This window comes from Meriones unguiculatus, chromosome 11 (assembly GCF_030254825.1).
Source record: "Meriones unguiculatus strain TT.TT164.6M chromosome 11, Bangor_MerUng_6.1, whole genome shotgun sequence".
Lineage (NCBI taxonomy): Eukaryota > Metazoa > Chordata > Mammalia > Rodentia > Muridae > Meriones > Meriones unguiculatus.
The window spans coordinates 107,501,778-107,528,452 of NC_083359.1; the positions used below are offsets into that span (position 1 = coordinate 107,501,778).

The 26,675-nt window shown below is 42.0% G+C and overlaps 1 protein-coding gene across 1 annotated transcript in view; it reads left to right on the plus strand.

Moving 5' to 3' along the window:
- Ush2a (usherin) overlaps window positions 1-26,675 on the plus strand; it is a 653,036-nt gene that overhangs the window by 464,552 nt on the left and 161,809 nt on the right. Inside the window, exons 47-48 of the mRNA XM_060365102.1 lie at window positions 15,369-15,567; window positions 17,761-17,929. Of these exons, the coding sequence (XP_060221085.1) occupies window positions 15,369-15,567; window positions 17,761-17,929 (368 nt within the window). The remainder of the gene's footprint in view (window positions 1-15,368; window positions 15,568-17,760; window positions 17,930-26,675) is intronic.

Consider the following 26,675-nt stretch of genomic DNA (forward strand, 5'->3'; position numbering starts at 1 on the left):
GATCATATGAAATGGAAGCAAATATCAAAGAAATCAGTTTAGTCAGGAAAATCTCACTTAAAGGCTGCTGTAAGTACAGGTGAATATCAATTTTCTTACATTTCTTGGGTAATCTATACTGCATATCAAAACATTGAAATCTGTTTCCCTAACCCCATGTTCCTTGCCTAGTCGTCTATTACCAGATACTTGCATGTAGGAGAGCCTCGTTATTTAAATGTGCCCTTTAATGAATTCTGTTATGAAGCAAAATATAATTTTAATTAGAATGATCACTTTATAACCAAATCTCTTTGAAAATGATTGATTTATCTGTTTTAGATTACCCTAAAGCTAAAAAATATATCTCAAATAAATAGAGCAAATAGCATTTGGATTGCTGCACAAGGATGACACTCAAAAACAGTAATAATATGATAATAATAATCCACTGTTAACAGTAATAAGATTCAATTCCCTTTCCAAATACAGAAATGAGGCTGTTGTTGCTGATCTCTCTACTGTGAGAGATGGAAGCAGGAAATGTGTGCGGTCCCTTGTCATACTTTGATCCTAACGAGATGAATCACCTTTCACCTAAACACACATGGACAAACACACATAGACTGACTCCATCCATCATGTGAGCTTCCATTCCGATAGGTTCAGCCCGAACATACTGGCTTTTGTTTTGTTTTGATGTTTTGTTTTGGGTTTTTTTTTCCTTTCAACACAATAATAGAATATTAAATTTAGAAAATAATAATTAAAACAATTAGCAAAAACAAGTAACCGACATTAGCCACCCATGTCACAAATTGTATCTTCCTAAGTGTGTTTTCAAACACACAAACCATCCATTCCCATCTAATTTTTATGTATGATTAACTCAATCCTTTCAATAGATTTTTGCCATGTGTGCCAGGAATACATGCTTGATATATAAAGGAAAGATGGAGAAGGTAATTGGGCATTAGAAACTTTTAATTTATTTTTTATTCAAACATGTTTATGGTTATAATAAAATAGGAACCAAAAACAATTCCAAAGAGAAGATACAATTTTAAATTTACAAAGTTCCATCCTGTAGTATGGGTGGGAAACTAAATAAATATTTGAAAATACTGTCAATGTTGACAATGTGCAAGAAAAATGTAAAGGGGAAAAGTTCCAATGGAAACGTTGGGTGGGGGCATCTCTGGGACAAGCTGCAGACCTAAGTCAGAACAGGCCTCTGGGAGGACATGAGGGTGACTCTAGGTAAGACCTGGTAGCAGGGACCATTGAGACTGAAGAGGACACCCTCTATCTAGACAAGACTCCTAGTGGACAGGGGAGAACATCAACCCACTCACAAAATCTTCAGTCCAGAACTTACCCTACCAACAAGACCTGCAGCATCGAGATAGAACAGATAGAGCAGAGATTGAGGGAATGTCCAACCAATGCCAGGCCCAACGTTATAACCCACCCCATGGAAGAAAGCTAATCCCTCTCTGTCAATGATACTCTGATATGCGTATAGTCAGGAACCCACCCAAATTGTCCTCTTAGAGGCTCCAACCAGCAAGGGCTCGAAACAGATAGTAAGACTCACAGCCAAACATCAGGCAAAGCATAGAGTCTGCTGGAAAAGGGGGGAAGGGTAAATGGGCCTAGAGGTGACAAAAGCTCCACAAGAAGACCAACAGAGCCAGTCAACCAGGGCCCAGAGGGGCCTCTGGGGTGTGACTCACCAACCAAGGACCATGCATGGTCTGGACATAGGTCCTCTACTTATAAGTATCTGATTGGCAGCTTACCTTTCATGTGGGCCCACAAGTTAGGGCACTGTGGGATATCTCTGACATGGACTCTGTTGCCTGCTTTTTGATCACTTTCCCCTGATGGGAGTGCCCTTGCAGGCCAGAGGGGAGGAGGATGAGCTCAGTCCTCATGAGACTAGATAAGTCAGGGTGTCTGAATGGGGGGAGGCTCCCCTATTCTAAGGAATAGGGGAGAGGGCATGCAGGAGGGAGAATGGAACTGGGAGGAGAAGCCTAATACTGAGATGTAAACTGAATTAATGAATAGGGAGGGGACCACAGCCGGGATACAAAGTGAATAAATTGTAATAAATAATAATAATTAAAATATTTTTAAAAATTTTTAGCTGTCAATAAAAAAGGAAATGAAAATGAAAAAAAAAGAGAAAGAAAAATGCTATGCTCTAGTGAGGATTGCAAGGGATGGAAGGGATCTTGGGAGATAGGACACTAAGTCCATTCTCAAAGTCAGAAAATAATTACTGTTCGGAAATGGGTGGTGGTGTCCTGTTCTTGCCTTCTGGGATCTTTATAAATCAAACTCCACTGAACGGCAAAGAGCTGTGCTTCAGAATACATATTTACATTCATCAGAAAGTAGTCTCAAAGCTTTGTGAGAAATTGAAGGAATATGTCTGTCTCTCCACGACTGTTTTTTCTTTATGAACATTGCTACAGATAATAAGGGAGAAGGGAAATGGCTGGATTTAAACACTGCATCTTCCCAACTGTAAGAAGTGAATGCAAGATCATTTAAATAAGCCCTGCAGCACAAGAACAAGCAGAGAGAGATAGGAGGCACCAGGACAAGCCAGGTTTGAACACAGTTTTGGAAACAAGACTTATCTGGAAGAAACAAATTGTTTATAATGGATAGTAAAGGTATAGTAGGTGAAGACAGAAAGGGCGACCTGAAACAAGCTTATATTCCAGCTGAGAATCTGGGAATATGGACGCATGAGACACCAAGGAGAGTAGGGAGCTGGGGTAAAGGTCGAAGATGAGCTTAGGTAACAATCTACGGAGCAAAGTGGTTGGAACCCAAGCTCCCCTCCATCTACATAGGTATCCAAGTGTTTCCCTTCTCCAGTGTGGTCCAGTCATCTAGTCTCTAGGGAAGCTCAGTGGTGTATATTAGGAGTTGTAGACACTAGGCACAGAGTAGCAGGAATGACGGCTAGAGGTAAAATCATTTATTAATTAAGACTAGACAGAACCTGAACACAGAACCTTTGGCTGCTTTCTCTAGCTTTGTTCTCTAAATCAAATAGTCAATCAGAAATGCCTCCTCATAAGAAACTGCTAATTTTTATCTAGAAATCAACGAATCACATGACATAAAATACTTTCATATCATAGAATATGAGATCTTCCAAAAGAAACAAGTAATGGTTTGCACTTGAGTTGTCCACGGGGGAAGTACGTTGGTCACCCATCTGTGAAATGTCTGACACTTCAAGGCAGCTTTGTACGGATGGGTGCATCACTTCTCAAGTTGGACAAAAGGACCAAGATAAACACAGAAAATTATTTGATAAGCTCAGAAACTATGTGTGCAGAAAACTTATGATTGAAAATATTTTAGAACCACAGTCACACTGTAAGACCTGGGGTCTCACAGCTCAGGAGTTTAATCGCGCCCTTCCCAGAAACTCCCCCAGACCAAGACTCTTTGCAAAAGCAAGAGGTTTATTAACCATTGTACAACGGGGTCACCCCTGCTGGTCAGCAAAGAGTGGCACCGGGAGACAAAGGCCTTTAGATTTTTAAAAGAAAAATTGCGGGAAATTTGAAGTTTTAGTTTTGGCAATTTAGGATTGGATGAGGAAGCTATAAAGTAAGATAATTAGTTAGTCTTAGGTGCTCAAGCTTGGCCAGTCCTGCCAAGTGTGGATGCAGCTGCACTTTAAGGTGGGGGTGGTTAGCTCATCCTTGAAGATTAGGGCTGCGGGCTCTTGGCTGGAGGTCAAAAGCTACTCAGAAGAAGTCTAGGTTTGTTGCTAAGAAATGCTATCTCAAGGACAAGGGTCTGGTCATTCTTTTGCTGAGGGAAGGTCATTGCTTGCTTGCCCCTTTTTTTTATATCTGTCCTCACAGATAGGGTCATATTCCTTCACTCTCTGGAAAGGTACTAAGAGGCTTTAGCTTAACCTGGACCTAAAACTCAAAACTATAGGCTTTAGAGGACATATAGGTTACAAAGTTAGCCTAACCCTTTCAACAACACCACTGGTATGCAGATTACCCCCGTTGGCTGCTGAGCCAGGAGAGACTGTCAGATGGGCTAAGTCCAGCTGCTGCTTCTACTCTCAACTGTTTTGTGTTTTTTGGGGGAGTGGGAGATGAGGGGTGCAGACCTGATGTTTTCACTATGTGGGGTCTTCTTCTCCTCATTTACAGCTATCTTAGTAGATATATAGTGATATATTACTGTAATCCTGATTTGCATTTCCCTAATGCTTGATGAGACTGATTATCTCTTATTGTGTTATTTATCAATTATCTAATTGAGGGAAGTCCCTCCAAATCTATTGCTAGTTCAATTGGATTCATTATTTTCTTGTTAGATGTGTAAAGTTTTTCATATATGTATATACATATAAATTTGGAAATTATTCATACCTAATATGTTGCAGCAAATGTTTTTCTCCATTCTACAGCTAGTCTTGTGATTTGGAGGGGGGGTTGTTTTGCTTTTTTTCTGTCCTGAGACCAAGATCTCATGTAGTTTTGTGGTCCCAATTGGCTTCAAACTTGCTGTGCATTAGTCAGTGTTCTAGTGCTGAAAAGTGACACCGTGGCCATAGCAGTTCTCACAAAGGAAAGCTTTAATTTAATTGGGGCTGAGCTACAGTTTCAGAGATTTAGTCTATCATCCTTGTGGTAGGAAGCATGACGGCAAGCAGGCAGGCAGGCAGGCATGGTGCTGGAGAGGTGGCTGGGAGTTCTACATCTGGTTGAAAGGCATCAAGAATAAAGAGAGAGACACTGAGCCTGGCTTGAGCATTTGAAAACCCAAAGCCCACGCCTGATGACACACTTCCTCCAACAAGGTCATACCTCCTAATCCCTGTCAAGTACCACTCTCTAATGACCAAGCATTCAAATCTGTAAGTCGATGGGGGCTGTTCCTTTTCAAACCATCACACTAAGGGAAACCCCGAACTCCTGATCCTACTGTCTACGCCTCCCAAGTGCTAGGATTACAGGTATGAATCTCCATGTGAGGCTACAGTGATTTATCTTTTCAGTTCACATATTTGTGTCTTTTACAAAACAGAAGACTTAAATTTTGGTGGAGCTGGCTTTGCTTTTCTTTCCTGTTTGGCTTGTACATCCGGTGTTAAACACAAGAACTGCTATACTTGAGCTTTTCTTTTGTCTGCGGTAAACAACTGGTTTAGGTTTAGGCTAAAATTTATCTGTTTCTTTTTCAGTAACTTAGCTCATTTTCCTCAAGGTCTGAGGTGTTTCTTTACCTCTGTGGCACGCACACACTTTCCCATGCTCACTCAGGACTTGGCTGGGCCGTTACAGAAACATTGAGGTGATGAAAGATTTTCTCATGTGTGACAGTCACAAACAAGCCATTGGTTGTTGATTCTGAATTTGTGTTACTTTCTTTCTGAAATTAGGGAGTGTTCTATCTTTTTCCAACTCTGTAACCTTGTTCACTTCCTTTCCTGGACCTAAGCCTGAAATGTTCTCTCTCTGGGATGTTTGCCTCCCTGCATCCTCACAGTTTGCACAACTGAAGCTCCTTTGAAGGCAATGAGCAGAAAGCAAACACAAAGAAAGAAGACAGCAAAGATTGCCCCTCCCTGTGTTTATTCTCTGGGCCACACAGGGCCTTTTTCTGGTTCCTCTGGATAGAAAAATGAGCTGTCCTTGGTCTCTCTGATTCCTCTTTGGCCATGGCAGCTACAGTGCTTCCCTCTGAGAAAAGTCATCGTTGGGGAAGAGAGTGAAGAAAATGAGAGAACAAACAGAATGGGAATTTGCCCCATACTCTGTCCTGCACAGAATTTTCCCTCTCTGCATTCTGTGCCCAAAAAGACCGAAAAAGGTTGCCAGTCTTTCTGACTTTACTTCCACAGTCTGTTTCATACTGGGGCTGCCCTTGGGTTAAATGTGGAAGGACAGAAAAATGGAAATTCCATTCTCTGACATACATTCTTCATGACTTGATGTCTTTCGTGATGTTGCTGCCATGGGTATGTTCCAGAGTACTCAGATAGTGATGTGTGCAGCTTTCTTACACTAACATGTGGGAGACGGAGGTTGTGCCAGCCTTACTCCATGCTGGACAGAACAAAATGCTCCTCTCCCCCATATGTTTCTTTATTGTGATGCCTTTAGCCAATTTATTTTTGTCTCCCTGCCCCTTCAGCCAGAGATCTAACAAAAAAGAGACAGACACCGTTCACAACCAAATGTTGGCTTGTAAAATATTTTCTTTCTTAAAATGAGCCATTGTGGCAGAGTACCAGTTCCCAAAGGCAAGGTTGCAAGGAGTGAGTACAGGCTGCCAAGCCATCAATCAAGGTACACCAGTATCAAAGCAGTTAGCCTCCTATGTGCAAAGCATGGTCTGGGTAATTTTGTCATACTTTTGGCAATGAATGCTTGTTAATTATGTTTCTGGGGTTTTTTTATGTCTTTTATGTTAGCAATATGTAAAAATCAAATGTGAAATCTGCCCAGAAAAATGTGAGTAGATTGACTTCGCTTGTAGAACATTGCAAACAACTTGGCTCCTCCTAAAGCATGCATTTCCCATTGGCCTTCTCTTTCTGCTTATTCTTTAATAAAATGCAGTGTCAGCAAGACTTAACTTTGATATACTCTGCTAACATGTAGCTCTCACATGAGCCTGTTTGATTAGATGCCTGGAGTGCGTCAACTCATCCTTGGCTTTGACCTTAACTTACGCCTGGGTTTTGACTGCAGCATCTGCAGTGCAAGTGCTTGTCATGTCCCCCACAGTCCGTGTAACCCAGAGGCACACATGCATGCGGAAAGATCATCTAGACTGTTGTAGCTTCCCGATCTGCCCCTTTAAAAACAAGCCCTGCTTCCATCTTGCACTTTCTCTACTTGTCATCTCATCATCAGCTGCTTTGGTGTCCCCAAAGAATACTAACTACTGATCGATACCCAAGACATGTCTGGCCATGGCCTACATGTGCCCTGGGTAGTTCATTTATTTGCCTTGGTGGATTTGCTAGAGTGGAATTTAATCAATAGCTAATTCATTAATTCTGGTCCTTGAGACTGTAGAGACGGTGCTGGGCAGAAGAACAGGCTGGCTCCTGCTTTGATTGAAATATGACAGACACTCCAACAGACACTTCACTGGGTACCAAGCTACCTGGGAAGTTTGCTTATGTTGTCTCCATAAATGAAAAACTGAGAGGAAAAAAAAAAAAAACATAAAGAAGGAAGAGGTTTTATCCTGTCCCTGACAGTCTTCCAAAGCCCGTGGTTTCCAGGCGTGGAGCTCCAGGCAAAGCTGAGAGAGAGCCCAGATCTCATCTTTTATTGCCTGTAATTGAGACCACATTGGTTTGAGGCTGAATTACTGATGCTGTGTCTGAGGTATAAAGTCCTTGGAATCCTTACAAAATAATTTTTTTCAAATTTGCCTGGAGATACTGAATGGTGCCCATAATATTTTTATAATGCAACATTTCAGCAATCGTTGTGATAAAAACAGTGATAGGCTAGATTCTTCCAAAGGGCGGATAAACTATTAATATCATGCAAAAGTCACATTATATTTTCAAATCCCTTAACTCGTAGCTGAGTCCCGAGTGAGGGGCCAGAACTTTCAGGTCACAGGCTTCTCCTTTCTTTACCATATGTTCGCGGGAAGCCTGCAAGGCTCCTAGGTTTTAATACCATGGCGTTCAGCGTCAGAGACCCAGCTATCAGAAATTTTCTCTATGAAAAAATTTTCACTGACTTAGAACCTGAATGGAGGGTAGTAATTTATAATTTCATAAAGATATATGTGATATGTATCATACTCATGTTTTCATTTATTTCAATAAGGAAAATATTAGGCTATAAGATGCAGTCTATTAAGTTATGTTTCCATCACATCCTCTAAACCTTCCTAATGCTGTGACCCTTTAATATAGTTCCTCATGTTATGGTGACCCAAACCATAAATTATTTTTGTTCCTGCTTTGTCATAACTGTATTTTGCCTCTGTTTGAACCATAATGTAAATATTTTGGAAGATAGAGGTTTGCCAAAGGGGTTGTGATCCACAGGTTGAGAATTGCTGTTCCAAACTCCCTGACTTGCTAATATAGACAATTGGGAGTTAGTTTTAGTTTGGCCTGGAATTTCTGTTGGTATCTTTAAGTATGGGGAAGGCTCTTCACAAAGAGGCTCTTGTCTGTGGTACAGAACTCAGTGTCTGCTGAGCACAGTGGCTTTCGAAACTAACTCTTGAAGCTCCATCCCCTTAACGTTGGTGTGTGTGCCCCCTTCATCTTCCCAAACTCCCACTGACTTCTCCACCTCTGGTCTCCACAGAGACAGCTCAGTCACAGAGGTGGCCTTTGTACATCCATCTCTTCTTCCTTCTTTATCAGCGCCTGGGGTTCTCCTTCTTCCTAGCTCTCTGAAACCAATTTCTGGGTCCCTTTGCAGGCACACTCATTAATTCTGGGTGCCATCATCAGAAAGCTGTGCTCCCTATTCGGAAAATGTAAACATTCTCAGCATTAGGTCATGATGCCTCAATGGTCTCTGACCCTACTTGCTTCCTAAACTATGCTTATATTTCCAATTGCCTATCAGTTTTCTCTTGTAATGTCACTTCTGCAACCTGGAACCAAAAGTTAATTCTTAACATTCTGGTCACCTGTTCCTGTGAATGCACCCCTACTCCACATAGAAAAAGTTCATATGTTGAGTTTCATGCATGCACATGTTTTTTGAGCCATTCCACCCCCTATTTCTTCCCCTCCAATTGCTCCCCTATCTTCTCCACTATTTCTTCCAAAAATTATGGTCTCTCTCTTCTTGAAAACCCACAGAATCTAGATAGGGTTGCCTGTATGTCCATGGGCACCTTATGGAGCATTGGTGCCTTTCAGGGGAATCATCTCTGAAGAAATCTTCCTCTACCTCGCCTTCCCCAACATCCAAGAACTGCCAACAGCTTCTCAGTTAGGAAGAGGATTTCATGAGCATCCCTCTTATCTTTGCTTGGATTTTGGTAGGCTTCATCCTGTACAGGTCTTGTGTACACAGTCACAGCCACTGTGAGGTAAAATGTACCATGGCCTTGTCACGTCCAACAAATAATATTTATCTACAGACATTTATTCACAACTTCTGGGTCCTATAAGCTTCTTACCCCTTTCTCTGGGCTGATCTTTAAGCCTTAGATAGATGTCTCATTTAGAGTTAAGCATGCCATAGTTGTCTTATTCTCTTTATGCTGACCACACATGGATCTTGGTATTCATCACCATCAACTTCAAAAAGAAGCTTCTCTGTTGAGGCCTGAGAGAGGCACTGATCTATGAGTGTGAACATAAGGACTTAGGAATCTGTTTATTAGTATACATTTAGCAGAATGATAGTTTTAGGTTCTTCCCAAATCCTCTGACCTAGCTAGTTACCCATTTTTAGCACAATTAACAGTTCATTCTTGTGGAATAGACTTCAAATCCAATCAGAAAGTGATTGGCTAGTTACTCTCAAAATGTTGGTGCCATAATTGCACCAGCGAGTATATCTTTTCAGGCTGGTTATTGTAGCTCACAGAGTTAAGAGCTGGGCAAGACTGTTGATCAGGCTTTTCCCATAGAACCTTCCAGAAGTATGAAAGCTGGAAGACTGATACTGCCAGCTCGCTGCCAGCTTGACCTCTGCATTTTCTGTGACTCAAGTGTGTGGTGTCTTCAGCAGTAAGCTCATCACCAAGTTCTAGAGGGGAAATAAGAGCAACCTGTATTTGGCACTGGACTCCTGTTAGCCTGTGTGCCGGGGAGGAGCATTGCACCCATTGGTGGATAACTCCACTTAAGCTCCTTTTCAAACTGTTTTTAGTTTGTTTGTGTGGGGGAGGCTGAGTGGGCACGGGCCACCGCACACACGTGAAGGTCAAATCACAACTTGCTAGAACCAGTTTGCTCCTCTAACATGTGAGTTCTAGAGGTCAGATACAAGCCAGGTTGATGGTAAGAGCCTTCATCGGCTCAGCCACATGACAGGCCTGATTTGGCTCCTTTTAATGCCAAGTTCATTAAGCATTCACTTCAGTTGAGTCGCTCGTGGGCCCCATTCTTGTATGTGTTGTTCTTTGTGTCACTGCTATCATCTGTATGTGCATTCCCTATTTCGGTTTATGGAACCAGTTCATAAGCTGTCCAAATTCAGTGAGATTTAGAGAGGAGCGAACTTCTCTCTACCCCCTTACAGTCTCAACTATTGTCATCTTATAACTCTCAAATTATTTCTAGTTATGAGTCTCATTTTGGTAATTAATCTTCGTGATCAACTGATACACAACTTTTTCCATAGCTAGCAGAAAATTAAGCTCTTAAAGCTTCCATGGTTTCATAAGCCCAGCCCTAATTGTCTGATCATCGCCAGCATTCCCCTCCTCCTTGCTCTTTGCTACCCACTAGTCTTTATCCCCTCACTAGTTTCCTCCCCTCATCGCTCATTGGCTACCATCATCAGCCATCATATACCTCCGGTATCAGATGAAGCTCCCTTGAGCAAGTATATGTTTCCCTTGAAAAGTCCCCAAGAGAGTTCCCAAATTCCTTAACATATGTGATGATCTCTACTGCAAATGGCTGGGGTCCCAAAGATGAAACACACACACACACACACACACATGCATGCATGCCTGCACGTGCCATATCAGCCCACAAGACCAGGTTAAGTTCATTTGAGATAGTCTTGCCTTGCATCTTGCCAGTCAGCGACTTGGCTCATGGAACGTTCTCATCTCTATCATGATAAACTTAACTTTGTTGTCTACTCTTGCTCATCAGTGCAAAGCCATGCACTCTGTCTCTGGTCAGCAGCATGCTCTAACTGAGAGGCAAACATCAGTTTCAATAATAAGTTGCCAGGCCAGAGTCCTCTGCCAGACAGCCCCAGGACCTCCTAGCCACACTTCACTCCAGAAGAAGCAGGTCAGGCTTAGATACTTCCATACTTCAACACAAACCATGAGAAGCAAGGACTGCCAATTTCTCTGCATGATGTACTTGGAGCCTGTTTCCAGAACCTAGGAAATGTGAGTTATTAGGTAAATAACTCACCTTTCCTATCTTGGCTCAGAAACTTCCAATGGTTTTCTAACACACTCGAAGCCAAATCCAGACTTATTTTCTTAGCCTGTAAAATCCTGCACAGTTGGCACGCTCCATCCCAACCTGCCAGTGCACCCCAGGGCTACTGGAGTCTTTGACCTCCTTTTCCACAAGTCACCCACATGGATAACTTGCAATCTAGATCATGTGGTGACTCCCTTACTTTGCTTCCCTCACCTTTTGTGGGACTGCCCTGAAGACTCAGAGCTCTTCAGACCACATCTTGAGGTGTTAGTCAGTCACATGTTGTTTATGCTCATCTCCCTCCAGCGAAATGTAAGTGTAATGAGCAAAGGGACATTGTCTGTCTCTTACAGTGATGAAGATGCACTGATGCTTTGCATTAGGTATTTAGTAACTATTCACTCACATTTAGGCTTTGAAAACCCCAGTTCTGTTTATTTGGATTGCTTAGGGTGATGGGCTGGTGCGTCCTAAGAACTTTTCAGAACCTGATGTTGCCTTTAAAGGAACTCTCAAACAATTGCCCTGGCAATTCCCTCCAGAGCAAAAATGAAATCCCTAAGTGGAGAAACAAGCCTCTTCCTGTGTCACAGTACTGATACACACTCACACTCCTTGCCCTTCCCGGCTGCATCCATTCTGTTCAGCCAGGCTGTCGGCTCTAAAGGGTCTACTTGGTTTTCAAAGTAATGATGCTGTGCAGTCAGTTACCCCGGCTCGCTCTCCCCGCGCCCTGTGTGGTGTTCGAAGGACCACGTGACACTCTTCGTACATACAACTTGTGTCTTGTGACCACTATCTGTGACCTCACTCACCAAGGCAGTCCCGTTGCTAGCTGCTGTCTTCTCACTGAGTGGATTCTACCGTGCTCTCGTTTCTCCCGTGTTGGTGTTGATCCTTCACAGACTCTCCTCTGTCTTCACAACAATCTGTTTATGGTCACACCCCCGAGCCCCACAATGCCTTCTTTGGGTGTCCAGAACATGATAGCCTTTGTTAATGTGAAAATATTTGACTTTGTTATTTCAGAATTCACATAGTATGTATGTGTGTTTTATTTGTCTTTTTCTTTTTTTTTTATTTATTACAGTTCTTAATAAACACCCCAATGGGTTAGTCAAATGTTTAATGATTTGATTCAAAATCAAAAGTTAACATTTTGTCAAAATGCATGCATTTAGTTTTATATTTAAAGAATTCTCACCATTTTGATAACACAGTCTAGAATATTAACGAGGAGTGTGAATGCCGCATGAGTAAGTGGCAAAAATGCCCATGTTTATTTAAGGCCTCTCTTAGAAGCACCAGAAATCCAAGAGGTTTTTAATCTGGCGCAGTTTAGTCTGAGGTCTTGAAACATATGAGTTGTTCCCCTGTGGCTCAAATAAGATATTTTGACAAATGGTGGTGAAATATTAGAATACAGTAATAAAGTGTTGCTGCGAACCTCCGTCATAGAGCACCCTGACTCACAGGGTTTCAGCTCTGCCTGTGTAAAGGTGGCGATAAGAAATCGTGTTCCCAGTGCTTTCTAGCCCCCGTGTTTATCAGCAGCGACGGCTTCTCTGGGGGTAGACACGTTATTATGCAGCACAGCAGAACTAGAACAATAATTTCATTATCGAATGACAGTTGTAGCGGCACGTCCACCTGGACTCTCAGACTCGTTCTCTCATGTGTGCGCCCATAGCGGCTCCCATCAGAGACTGTTGAAGGCAGTGTGCATCTCCTTCGCCGCCCTGTCGGGCCCTTGTCTGTCACTTTAATGGGGTCTTGTGTGGCGAGGTGGCAGCTCAGCTGGCAAAGCTCTTACTGCATGAGCATGAGGACATGAGCTGTATCACTGGAGCCTCAGAAAGAGCCAGGCATGGTGGCCATGGGCTCACTGGCCGGCCAGCCTTGCCACTCAGTGAGCCTCGGGTCCAGCAACATACCGTGTCTAGAAATGAAGACTCTCCTGAGGAAGAACACCTGAGGTTGACCTCTGGCCTCTCACACACATGCACACACGTGCTTGCGCACACAGAGCGCAGCCACCGCTGCAGTTCACTTATGCCGTGAATATGGATATGGTGCCGGCAGAAGGCAGAGTTGATTTGAAAGTTGGTGTCCATGGAAAAATGGCAACGGCTGTGCTGGCCTCAGAAACGGCCCTCTCGCGGTGGCAGTAGTTTCCCCCGTGCGGCCTCTGCAGTCTGTGCTGCGTATGTGCCCTCCAGAAAATGAAAGGATAATTTCATCAGTCTATTAAAGTGTCAAGGCTCATCTGGACTGCTGCTTTCTCAGGTAAATGTTTGTGCCTAATTGAATTTCTGAAACTGATGTCATTGAGTATCCTGATCAGATCCAAAATGAAATAATAAAAAAAATTCAAAGTATTAGTTTGCACAGTGACTAAAAATTAATGTTCAGTGTAAGCTATTGGGGAATTTTATGGCTAAGACCTAAAGTGGTTTGGTGGGTAAGAACACTTGCTGCCAAGCCTGAAGACCTAAGTTTGATGCCCAGGACCTCCACACGGTGAATGGAGAAAAGGTGTCCCCTGATGTCCACATGTGTGCTGTGGTTCACATGCCCCCACCACAAACACAATCAAATTATAAACAACGGCGTGAGCCATGGCCCAGACTCACGTGCGTTTGCCCTGCTTTGGTGCGTGTGCTACAGGAACGCTGTGTGAAAAGCACGCTACAGCTGTTTGTGACTGGTTAAACGTCCAGCCAGAGACTCCAGGACAGCACAAGGGGAACCGCAGTTCGTGTCCGAATTCCACGCGGTTCTCAGGAACAGTGATGACGGCTCGAGTAGTCATGCTTACATTTCACAGAGAAGGGATGAAGACTCAGTGCCATGTCGCGGGAACATACTTTCCAACTTTCACCTGCTCTCTGCTCTGCCTATTGCGGATGTGTGGGCATGGAGTGTCCATAGAACCCGAGCGTATCCTTTCGTGTTCACTTGAACACTGATCTTTTTGTTTGTTTGTTTTGTGTTTTGAGAAAACCTAGACTGGCCTGGAACTGATGTCTGTCCCCCAGCTCAACTTCCTGGGTGCCAGGATTACAGACATGAGCCACCAGGGCATTTTGGTTTTCTTTTCTGTGGCAGCTCGTTCATCACAGCAAATGGAATGTTAACCTACCGAGAAGCAGGAAGCTTTGGTCACTTGTTACACACTCGTAAGCCAGCCTCACAAAGTATTCCCGTGTCTAACGTGAAATGGCTAATCAAATTTTAAAATCAGATGCTTTCTGTAAGGGCGTTAGTTATGGGAACCTCCAATTCTTAGATTTCTGACCACAAACCATATCTGATCTAGAGAGTTACTGAAGAAATAAATCTAGCTATCTGTGGTTCAAATGCAAAGAAATGTCAGAGACCATTGGGAGGAAATTGGTGATGTTGAGAGTTTTCTCAGTTTGGGAATCGACTTTGGCTGCCAGTGTAAGAGCCACCTATAACGATCTATACAGTAAGATCCACACAGAGCTAAGGGAGGACACTGTCTCAGAGACCCCAGATTCTGTGGTGCTCTTTGTGACTCCTATGGGCTTTCTCAGACCACCACAGGCAGACATTACTGAAGACATTACTGAAGAAGGCAGAAGGTGACAGCCAAGTCCAGAAAGCCCACATCGCCTATAATTTCACACTCGTCTTCGAGATAAACCTTGGGCCTGCCAAATGTCATGTCATCTGTCTTTGGTTTTGTGGAGGAGAGGGTATATAAGGAGGAACTCATGTCTGCCATATTCCAGTTTTTGATGTGTTTACCAAGGATTCTTCCTTGTGCTTTTCCTCAGCAAACCTGATGTCCAGTGGGTTCGCTTGATTCCTCATAGGGACATTCACTTCTTGCCTCTGAGAGACCACCAGACACCCACCATGATTAATCTCCTCAAACTAAAGCAGCTTGGATTGAGTCTTACAGCATGCTAAGTGGCACTCATGTATGTGAATGCACATATCTCTCAGCAGATGCAGCAGCGTGTATTAAGGTGTTAGTCCCTCCTCCTCCCACTCTTTAGAGAACAGCTCATGAAATAAAGCCTTTTGACCAACCTGGAAGAGTGTGTGAATAAGATTTATAGTAGTTGTGTTAAGTGTTGTCTCTTTGATGGTATTGAATCTAGCTGGAAGTGGTTCTGCATATTATGTAGTTTTGAAACGGGTCACATAACACACACGAGTGCATATATATATAAATACATGTATATATATATATACATGTATTTACATGTATATGTATGATTTTTATCTATTGCAGATCCATTCAAATAGATTGGAAGACACCAGGAAATCCAAATGGCATCATTCTCGGATATGACCTCTTGCGGAAAACATGGCTCCCATGCCCTGAAACCCAAGAGTTAACAGAGAAACCCAGTGATAAGCTCTGCAAAGCGGTCAAGTGCCAACACTCTGAAAATGTCTGTGGGCACACTTGCTATTCTCCAGGAACTAAGGTAGATCCTTTTACACAGCATGGAGAGCCCAGGCTCCCTACTCCATGCTTCATAATGATAGATGCTTTCATGTTATGCTATGAGACTCCATAGAGAAGGAAGTATTCCTATCAAAGCCCTGTTGACCTCATGAGCATTTTAGCCTTCCCATTTATCATCATCTTTCCCGGAAATGTGGGTTTACTAGGTTGACAAGGGACCCCTAAATTTTATCATCTTGAGGGGCTTGAAATTTTCATTATTACAAGTCCATTGAGCTGCAAATGTTTGTTCACAGAGCTATGAGGAGTTGCCTTGAATAGAACTACTCCTGGTCTGTCAGAAATATTTTAGAATTATGGTCATTTGTAGATTAATGTTCATATTAGTTGCTGTTTAGGAATCAGATCAATAATACAGCCAGACAGAGGGTTTTATAAATGGCTTTTATTGACAAACAACACAGAAAACTACTTCGTTTGGAGGTAAGATTTCATCTAATGAAATAATGTCCTATTTATCAGTAGCATTGCACGTTCAATGACTAAGACTCCTCCTAAATCCATAAGATTCACTGGAAGGGAGCTCCGTAATTAATAAAGTGAGTTTCTGAAGCAACGTGGATCGAAATACAAATTATTATGGCTGCCACTACCTTAGCAGTGGTTACTATGTAAGTGACACATAAAGCCAGCCACTTGGCAACCTTACAATTTTTATATCTCTAAAATTATTGTGCTTTAAGTGTGTGTGTGTGTTAAATACATGAATGTGCATATGTACATGGAAAGGTCATGATAGAAAGATTTTTATAAAGTATCTGCTAGTTAAAATGGATAACTTAGAAAAACAAATGTATCTTTTCTGGTATTTTTATGCAGAGAGTTGATGTTGAGTGTTTTGATGACGTTTTTAAAGCCTTCTCTCAGCACGGCTTCACGTATTTCCTGTGCAGAATGTGGCTTTGAAAGGAGAGTCATCCAATTTTTGCTTAAATACTCATTGCCGACAACTAAATCCAACAAAAATACTTCTCACTGTTTGTTTAGGAAAGCTGCCTGGGTGGCTGGATTAGGGTTGTTTCCTTTGCTCTGAGGTAACTTTGTGAAGCAGAGACCAAGCGAGCAGGGCTGAGGAAGACTCCGATGCTGTGTTCTTAGTCATTTTTCTGAACTCACTCCCAGCATGGAGGCATCACCCAGAGGAAAATGGAAAGTGCTTGATAAAAAATTTTTTTTTTAAAAAATGTTGATTTTGACTGCCACAGAAGTATCTGTCTAACTGAAGTAACTCATGCCAAGTACAAGTTCTGAGGCTGTTTTCCAGCTGCTATTCGGAGTTTGATTTGTTTTATATATAGCATAAAGATACAAATACCTATTTGATTGTTCAAGCATATCATTTTTCTGCAGCTAGCTCCTGGCAAAAACACAGAGTTAAAAGGACTTTTCAAAATTAATTTCCATATAAATTTATTTTTGTATTGTAGTAGTCTGTGATATATGTTTTCATAGGTATGTATATATGCATATAGACATACGTGTGCACATATACAAAGAGGGGAGAGGGAGAAAGAGAGCCTTATTGGAAGAGTGGGTCCATAAATAAATGATCATATACATTATAAGAAAATTTCAATTTATTTAACAAAAAGCATGAGTGAGGAGTAGTTTGCATTGGTGTAGTGTTTTCAAGTTAAGCAATTGTTAAAGATTTGTAAAATGAAGAAATGGCTTGCTTACAGTGTAAAGTACCTTTGTATGGGAAGGATTGGCAGTCTCAAGGTCATTTACCTTTATGTAATGTTATAACATAAAGCAAAGCTTAGAGAAAGGAAAGCTTCATTGTATCAGCTGACATGGAATTTGAATGATTTATAACTGCAGGTAATATGGTCACCTTTCAGAGCCTCTTGAAAAAATAATTATAGTCCACAAGATACAGTGTTCTTTTTTGTTTCTTTGTTTTTGTTATTGTTTTTTTCAAGATAGGGTTTCTCTGTGCAGCATGGATATCCTGGACTTTTTTGTAGACCAGCCCGTCCTTGAACTCACAGAGATTCGCCTGCCTCTGCCTCCCCAAGTGGTGGGATTTCAGGGATGTGCCATGACGCCTGGTGAGATACAGTATTCTTATCAGGACAATATATTTGTTTTTAAATGTAAAATTGTTTGTTTGTAAAATATTTCTTTAAAACCAGTCCCACACTTTCAGGTTTGCTGTGCCGGGCTTCTGTATGACCCTCAGCCTGGCTACCACTGCTGTGAAGAGAAATACATCGCGTTCCTTCCCAATTCCACCGGAGTTTGTTGTGGGGGCCGGATCCACGCAGCACGGCCCGACCACCAGTGCTGCTCTGGCTACTACACCAGGATCCTTCCAGGTGGGCATCACCTCCACAGTATTCAGCCTAGAGAAGCTGACACTGCAGGCCGATGACCCATGTCAGCAAACAGTTTCAGAGCTTTTTCCTCAAAAGCTGGCCCGCAGAGGCGCAGCCAGTGGTGCGCTTTAAAGGTTGTTTCTCCAGCTTTGTTGAAAGGCAGTTAGAAGAGGATGACCTATCAGAGATTTCCAGTATCTGGTGTAAACAGGACTGTGTGTGGAGATGTCACCTCGTGAGGCCAGCTCTTTCACACACTTCAGGGTTGCGTCATCAAATCTGCGAATCATGAACTGTCTGTTACGGTTCAGCTTGGCTGGATTTGAAGCCACTTAGGAGACACAGCTTGGGCAGCAGTTCTGAGGGCATTTTCAAGGAGCTTTAAGGTGGGAGGAAAACCCCAGGCTGAATATGGGCCGCACAGTCTCATGTGCTGGAATCCTAAACTGAATAAAAGAGAAAGCAGAAGGAAGCCAGCTGAGCACAGAACCCACTCCTCTCGTAACTACAGAGGCAGCGTGTCCCCATGCTCCTGGACCAGACCTACCCCACCACAAGGAAATGAGTCCTCAGCTGTGAGCTACTGTCACCCTTCCTAACTCAGGTTGTTTTATTACGTCCTTTGTCATAGCAATGAGAAAAGCAATAAGCGACTGATCCACTGCCCAGACTGTGAACCTTTTCTCCATTCTCTTCATTTCTCTTCTGAGAACCACATGCCTCATTCCTAAATGGATGATGGCTGCAGGTTCCATTTATGTGAGAGTTCAAAACTCCGGTAGTTAATACTGTTAGCTGAGTAAACTAGACATTGTTTTCCAAATTTAAGTGACATAAAACAGTGCCCAGTAATGTCTTAGGGAATGAGGACACTGTCAGCCACACTTTATAAAGTGAAAGATTTCAGGTCGGCCTAGTAGCTAAAGGTTTGCATCAAATCTTTGTCGTATACTCTCTTAGCTACAATTTACAAATAAGAAAATGGGTTGAGAAGAGATCCAGAACACACCAAGATTTGTGTATGAGTTGAAGTCTCAAAGTGAAAGGGTTGCTGTTTTGTCAAAGTCCATGCTCCCTTTTGAGGGCTTGACTGCTCTGTCATCAAAGCATGTGTAATGATGCGATTGGAGGGGCTTCCACCTCAATGATGATAATATACAAACTGGAGGCAGGGGGATGAATGTCCCAAGTGTGGCTTCCTTTAAGCTTTCTTTCTTTTGGCAGAAAAGCAAACAGTGAGTGCTGACTAAAATGTCTGCGCTGCCTTTCAACAAATGGATAAAACAAGCCTGGTTGCTGGAGTGGCCTGGGTGTAGGCAACTTTCCATTAGTTAGAATTTATTTGCTTGTTTGTAAATAAGCATGCATGTGCGGGAGCACCCCTATCGCTCCTGCCTTACTTCATTGACACGGGTTCTGGTTGGTGGCTGGGAAGCTGCGGATTTTCCGACTGGCACACCCACGCCCTACTTTTGAAGGTCTTCATTTTTGCAGGGGACACATCCTCACCCCCTGAGCCTTCCTACCCATGATGGCCTGAGTCCTGCTGCCTTTTCCCTGTCTCACATCGGGCAGCAGCCAGCTTGCTTGGGTGGCGTGCCATTGTCACTGTGCACCTGGCAGTGTGCTCTGAGTGGAAGGGGAGCAGAGAGTGTACTCTACGTGTGGCTGACAGGGCAGGAGGGGACTTGAGTTTTAGGGCCCGCCTGGTTGCGGATGAGGACCCCCAAATCTGTCTGCCACTTGTTCCCCTTGCGCTTTCCACCTACTTCGTTAACACTGTTGATGCATTTTAAGGCTCATTCTAGAACAATACACTTTTACTGTCAGCGGAAAAGCCACTGTAAAATACAGTACTTTTCCCACTGATATTCGACCATCTCTTCAGAAAAAAGTGTGTTTACTGGTTTATGTGTATGTGTTAGTTCGTGCTGTCATGAGTTTCATCTCTGAGAAACAGAGTTAAAGGTGGCTGTGAGCCATCTGAGGTGGGTGCAGAGCGCCACACCCACGTCCGCTAGAAAAGCAGCCAGCTCACTTTAGCCACTGATTCGTCCCTCCAGGCCCGGAACACCCATGCTTTTCCAATGACAGGAGAGTGAATTTGGAAGGGAGCAGAAAGTGGGTTTTCAGATGCCTTAAGGCTCTGAGACACACAGCTCAGCGTGAACTTTGTGCTGAGCGCAAGCTTACCTGGGGCACCCGTGTTTAAGTGACCACTATATTCCATGTGAATATAACCACCCAAGAACCTGATGTGAGGGATTCTGTTTCTTTTCCAAAACAGAGGATCAAACATGGAAGGGAGCATGCTTACATACTCCTGAGTTTATTCATGATGCTGAACATTCAATCCGGCCATCTTCATCTTCCCCTTTGAGTCACAGAAGACAAAAAAAAAAAAAATTCTGTCTTTATAGCAATGTTACTGTCTCTGATTCTCCAGCAAGAAGAACACATTCATAACTGAATGAGTCATAGCAATGTCTCCAGGAAGGAAATCTGTTGCTGGAAGCTTACGGGTTTTGTAGGAGAGTGTTGACCCCTGTCTGGTTCACAGTTGTTAGCACAGTTGTCAGGACCTCACTGCTGCAATGAGGCACTGCCCAGCGTGCCATTCTCCCCCAGTATCCACGGCTGAGGGTTTTCATCTCTGGTTCTTCTCCTGTCTTTATGCAAATAGCTGCTTTAAAACTTAGAGAAACCAGGTGGGCACTTCCTGGTGTCTGTACTTAGCTTCCTCCATGCCAATAGACCTTGGGAGGAGAATCTGAGCCTCACACACCAATAAATGGAATAAAAATAGCTTATATGAATATATAAGAAGTGTTCTTTCAAAGACACTTTGAAATTTTTGATACTATCATTTGCAACAAACTATGTAAGCCCTGAAACTCATCTGGCCCTCAAAGTTTATGAGAAATGCTTGCTCCCATTTAGCAATTCAACATCTAACACAAAAGTTCCACCTGCCTGTGCCTCTGCAAGCCTAACAGTATAGCACTTAGAGCTAAGAACACAATCCACTTTTATTTTGCTTCAAAATAAAATTAAATGTTTTTTTTTCCCCCAACAAGTGAAATAAATAGAAAGCTATGGGGCTGACATTATATAAGCCTAGGCGTGACTATGTGTGCGTGTATCTACACATAAGTTGAAGACATATGTACTCTGGAGGTCAAAGGTAGAACTCAGAGTCTTCTCGACACTCTTGACGTAAAGCATGGTAATTAGTGTGTATGTGTGTTTATGAATGTAAGGGGCAGGTGGAGTGAGAAAGGACATAGAAAGGCTTCAAAGAGCGTGTGTTGAGGCCAGAAGTCATGTTTTGAGTGTAAACACTTATCTCGCACATATTGAGGCAAGGAATCTCTTTTCTGCCACCACACAGCGTTCTCCAGGCTAGGTGACCTGTGAGCTACTCTCCAAGTCTCTCCTCTGTCCTCTCCCTATCTTTCCTTGGCAGTACAGAGCTGTGTGCCACCACAACCTGCTGCTTATGAGGGCTATGGAGGTCAATCTCATGTAGCCAAGCTTGAGCGGCAAATGCCTTTACTCACTGAGCCGCCCCCATCATGCTCCCCCTTCTTTGAGACAGTATCTCTCGCTGAACCTGAGCTAACCATTCAGCTAGACAGGTTGGCCAGCAAGCCCCAATGACCCTGTGTCTGATTCTTCAGTGCTACAGCTACAGGCACAGACCATAAGCTGTTGTTTGTTGTTGCTATTCGTCGTGGTTTTTATGTGAATACTTGGGATCCAAACCCTCGTACCTTACCAAGTAACTCTTTTATTAGCATCTAAAAACTGATTTTTAAGGCAGGAGTTTAAGTCTTCACACCATGTAGATATGTGTGTGTCTAACCTACCTGTCAAAATCGCACATGTGTATTTATACACATAGGTCACACATGCATGAGTGTGTGATGCGTACACAGCACACATACCAGGTCACAGAAAGCATTTCAGGGGCTGGAGAGATGGCTCAGCCGTTAAAGGCTAGGCTCACAACCATAAATCTAAGAGCATTTTAGTAGCAACTGAACTGCTGAGCCCACCCTACACTCACAGTCTTTGGAGCCGTTGTTTCCAAGAATGTTACACTATCCCCTCTTGTCAAAGTGGAAAACAGAAAGAAGCCATCCTGAGGGAGGAGCAGGCTCTGCTTCCATCACTGATCTGTGGGTACTTAAATGAAGGCATGCTTCTCTGACCCTGGTCCTCAGCCCATGGCCTTTGTTAACCAGTTTAAGGGTTTAAGGCTGTTTGCATCAAGAAAGAAATGTAGTGACCCCAAACTGCCTTGTATCTTGCTGTAATTAAAATCCAATCAGCAGTCTCCATGCTTGAGGCTGGGATGCATGCAGGCATTTTGATATTTATAGAGGAGTTGAAATATTGGTTAATAACATTACTCTTTTTTTCTTCTGAAGACTTTGCTCCATAGCTATGCATCACAAAGAGCCACAGAGAGGAGAATACTCACTCCTTCGCCCCACTTTTTTATAAATATGCTAATGACCCCAGAGAAGTGTTAATGTGGGTCATTCTTTGATAAGAATAACAATTAACTTTTAGGCTGCATGGTACCACTTAGAGAGGAAACATCTTCAAGCCTGGCCTGAAAGACTCGTTTTTAGAGGTTAATGAGAGGGTGACTGAGCCTTGTATCTTATGTCTAATAGCCCTTTTTTTTTTTTTTTTTTGAGGGGAAAGGAGTTTTATTTCTCATTGATATAATACACATCTCTTTCCATCCCTTTTTCTTTTTCTTAAACCTTTTCTATAGTCAGTAAATGAATTCAGGGAACTATGACTAAAATAATTAACACAAACATTAATGCCAATCCAGGAGATACCTCATACAAAAGTTGGTCTTTCTCCAAAATGGATATAAGCAGCATGTTTTCTCTATGCCCACAACTATGCTCAACTGATACAGCCACACAAACACATGACACTTTAGGTTTGCCACTACAAGAGACACTGTGTTCTCTGACTCAAAAGATTTAAGAAAGATGGGGATTATATTTCAGACCAGACAGAAGATTCTTCTATCCAGAGAAAGAAAGGTGGGCAAATGATAGACAGACAGATGGGATAGATAGATAGATAGATAGATAGATAGATAGATAGATAGATGATAAATAGACATGTTAGATAGGTAAATAATAAATAGTTAAATGATAGATAGATGAGAGATACAAGATCAATAGACTGGTGAACAGACTATAGAAAGATGGTAGATAAATATAAAGATGTATTAGTATTCTACTAACATCACTGTTTGCAAGCTCATTCTACCACCATTGGCTGCTGATAACACCAGAGCAAAGCCCCAGTTCTCTTTGCCTCTGACCTGCTCAAGGTCTTCATATAATTGGAGCACACTATATTTTTCTTTCTGCTGTTAGCTTCTTTCACTTAGCATGTTTTCAAAGTTTGCTCACATTGTACTTTGTGTCAGAATTTCATTCTTTTTTAAGTCAGAGTTTCATTGTATGCAGACACCACATTTTTTATGTATTCATTCACCAAAGCACATTTGAATTCTTTCCACCTTTGCGTTATTGTAAATAAACCACAGTGAGTCAGCACCCTTGCTATCATTTATTTTGTGGTGTGTGTGTGTGGTGTCTCCCCCTTCAGTAATAACAAGTATAACTAACTGTGATGTGGTGATTTTGATTTGCATTTTCCTAGTGATTCATAATATTGAGCATCCTTCTGTGTGAGTTATAGGCTATCTGTATGCTTTCTATCCATGCACTTTCTATGTTGCTGAGGTATACGAGTTCTTCATATATTTTTCATACTCATCCTTGCTGTGTTATTGTCTCTAAATGTCCCTATTTGAAGCTGGGCCCTCAGTGTGTTTTTTTTATTTCAGAGGTGGGAAGAGATTGGGTTATTCAGGGTGCTTCATCAAAGGGACTTTATTTCCTTCCTGAGGGATATTGTTGAGAACTGGCCCTGCAGCTCTCCAGCCTGTCAGGACATGTGCCTGCCACTTTCCTCATTCATACACTCTTGCCATAAAGTTGTTTGTAACCAGACCCTTGCCAGAGCCAAGCACATGTTTGTCCCATGAACTCCAGAAATATGAGCAAAACAGACCTTTAAAGATTGTGTTACATAGACTCTGGTATTTTGTTACATAACAAAATAAAATTACTGAAATAACCCCTCATTATTTATGATTTTATGATTTCCAAATGCTTTTTCCAGTATCTTCCTTGTGACTCCATTGTCTTCTTTGATGTCCAAAAGTCTGAAATTTTAGCAGAAACAAATTCATCTACTTTTATTGCTGCCTCATGTTATATGTCATGAAGCTGTCCATAGATATTTTCTACTAGGAGTTTAAAATTTTAGTTTTACTTTGTGATCTTCAGTACATTTTGAGCTCATTTTTTGGGCATATAACAAAGTAAAAATCTAACTTTATGTTTTACATTTTTTCTCAATGCTAATTGTTCAAATAGAAATGTTTCTTTCCCTCCCTGAATGTTCTTACCGCCTTTGTTAAAGATTGTTTGACCACATGTGTGAATTTGTTATGATACTATACTGTTTCATTTCAGCTGTCCATCATTCTTTGTACCAGTACCACACTGTTTTTATGACAACAGCTTTGTGCTAGACTTTGAAATCAGAACATGGAGGACTTCTGACTTTGTTCTTAGCAAGATCATTTTAGCTGCTTGAGATTCTTTGGCATTTGTGTGAATTTCAAAGTGGCTTTCCCATTTCTTTTGAAAGAAGCGTGAGGATTTTGAGAGATCATTTTGGCTCTGGAGATCACCTGGCCTAGCAAGAACATCTTAACAGCATTTTTCAGTCCACGACATTCAGCTGTTTTTTCTTTAACTTCTTGCATTATTATTATTATTATTGTTATTATTATTATTATTTTGTAGCTCTCAATATGTAGGTGTCCTTTGTTGAGCTCAGTCTTCAGTGTTTTATTCCTTTGATGCTGTCCTAAATATTACTTTTTTTCAGATTGTTTGTTCTTACAGTCTAGAAGCCTAGTGGGCTATTTGTGTATGTTTTACATAGTGAAACACTGATGAACTCATCGAGTAGTTCTGGTGTGATTTTTTTTTTCTCTCCCGTGAAGGTCATGTTGTCTGAGAACACACATTTTTTTTCCCTCTTCCTTTCATTGTGTCTGTGAACTGCTCTGGTGCTATCCAGTGCTTCAGTGAGTAGAGGTAGAGGCCAGCATCTTTGCCGCCTTCTTTTCTTAGTCTGTCAGTTTAGAATGGGTCTACTAATGCTGAGGCTTCCTGCTTTGTTGAGGGCAGTGAAAGAGATGAAGTTGTTGTTTTTAGTTGTTTTTTTTTTCCCTCCCTTGTGCTTTTTCCACATCAGCTAAGAGCATATTCCTACCTTCCCTTATTCTGTTGCTAGGATAATATTGTATTACACTGATTAATTTTGATTTGATAACTTCTGAAAAAAATGTTTGTTGATGAGGCTGGAGATACAGCTCACTGGTTAAAAGTGCATAGTATTCTTATGGAGGACCTGAGTTCTGTTCTCAGCTCCCATGTCAGTGGCCCCGAGCTATCTGTTACCCCAATGTTGGGGGTTGGTCTGATGCTTGTATTTTGATGCTAATTACTGGCCCTCAAGATCTGGTTACTGCCTGGATATACCTATCCTTGTTGTGTAAACCTGAGGAATGTGTATTCCTCATTGCTTCATATAAAAGGCCTCTCTACCTGAGCAGGGCAGAGAAAGATGGGCAGGGCTAAGGTTCCCAGGCTTTTGAGAACAGAGAATCACAGGAACAAAACAGAGAGACAGGAAGAGAGGAGAAAGGAGGACACCAAAATGGGTTAATGTGGAGGAGGAACCACATTGGCTTGGAGAAAGAACTACAAGAATGGCATGAAAAGAAACACCAAGATGAAAATTGTAAGCACGTACTTATAAGATTATGAAGATATCCCAGATAGGAACACTTGAGAAGGATGGCATGGGGTTCAGGCTGGGAAGTTTATTGAGACAGTGTAGATGGAATTATCTGCCCAGTCCAAAGTATTATAAGGCAATCATAAAATATAACAGGTGTCTGTGTCTTTTGATTGAGAGAGTGGATTAAATAATACTGTCGTAATAACCATAGGGCTAATTATAAATGTTATTTAGCCCAACACAACACTTATTTACAACAGTGTCCCAGCTTGGGGGATCTGACCTTATCTCCTGATCTCTACAGGCATCTGTGTTAACATACAAGCAGCCCACACAAACACACAGATAATCATTTAACAGGTTTAACCTTTTTAAACTGTATTGTGTGTGTGCGCCCTGTACTTTTGTGGAAGCTGGGGTCAGTTTGTAGGAATGGATTCTCTCCTTCCATTGAGATCTGGGCATTGAGCTCAAGCTCTCAGATTTGCTCTTCAGCTTCTGTCCGCTCAGCGCTGTTACCTTGTTTACTAATTTTCCATGCTTGGAATAAACCCTACTTGGTCATAAAGTGTTGTTGTTTTAACATGGCTTTTAAATTTAGTTCTATGATAGTTTTCTTTTCTATTTTTTTTTTTCAAAATCAGTATTTCTAAGGGATTGTCATCTGCAGTCCTATTTTATTCTAAGTGTCTTTATTTGGTTTTATTATCAAGGTATTGTAGAACTCACAGACAATTTAGGACTTATTCCCCATTCTTCAACTTTTCTGGAAGAAGACATTGGTGTTTGCTTTTTGTTTTTTGATTTGATTAATTTGTTT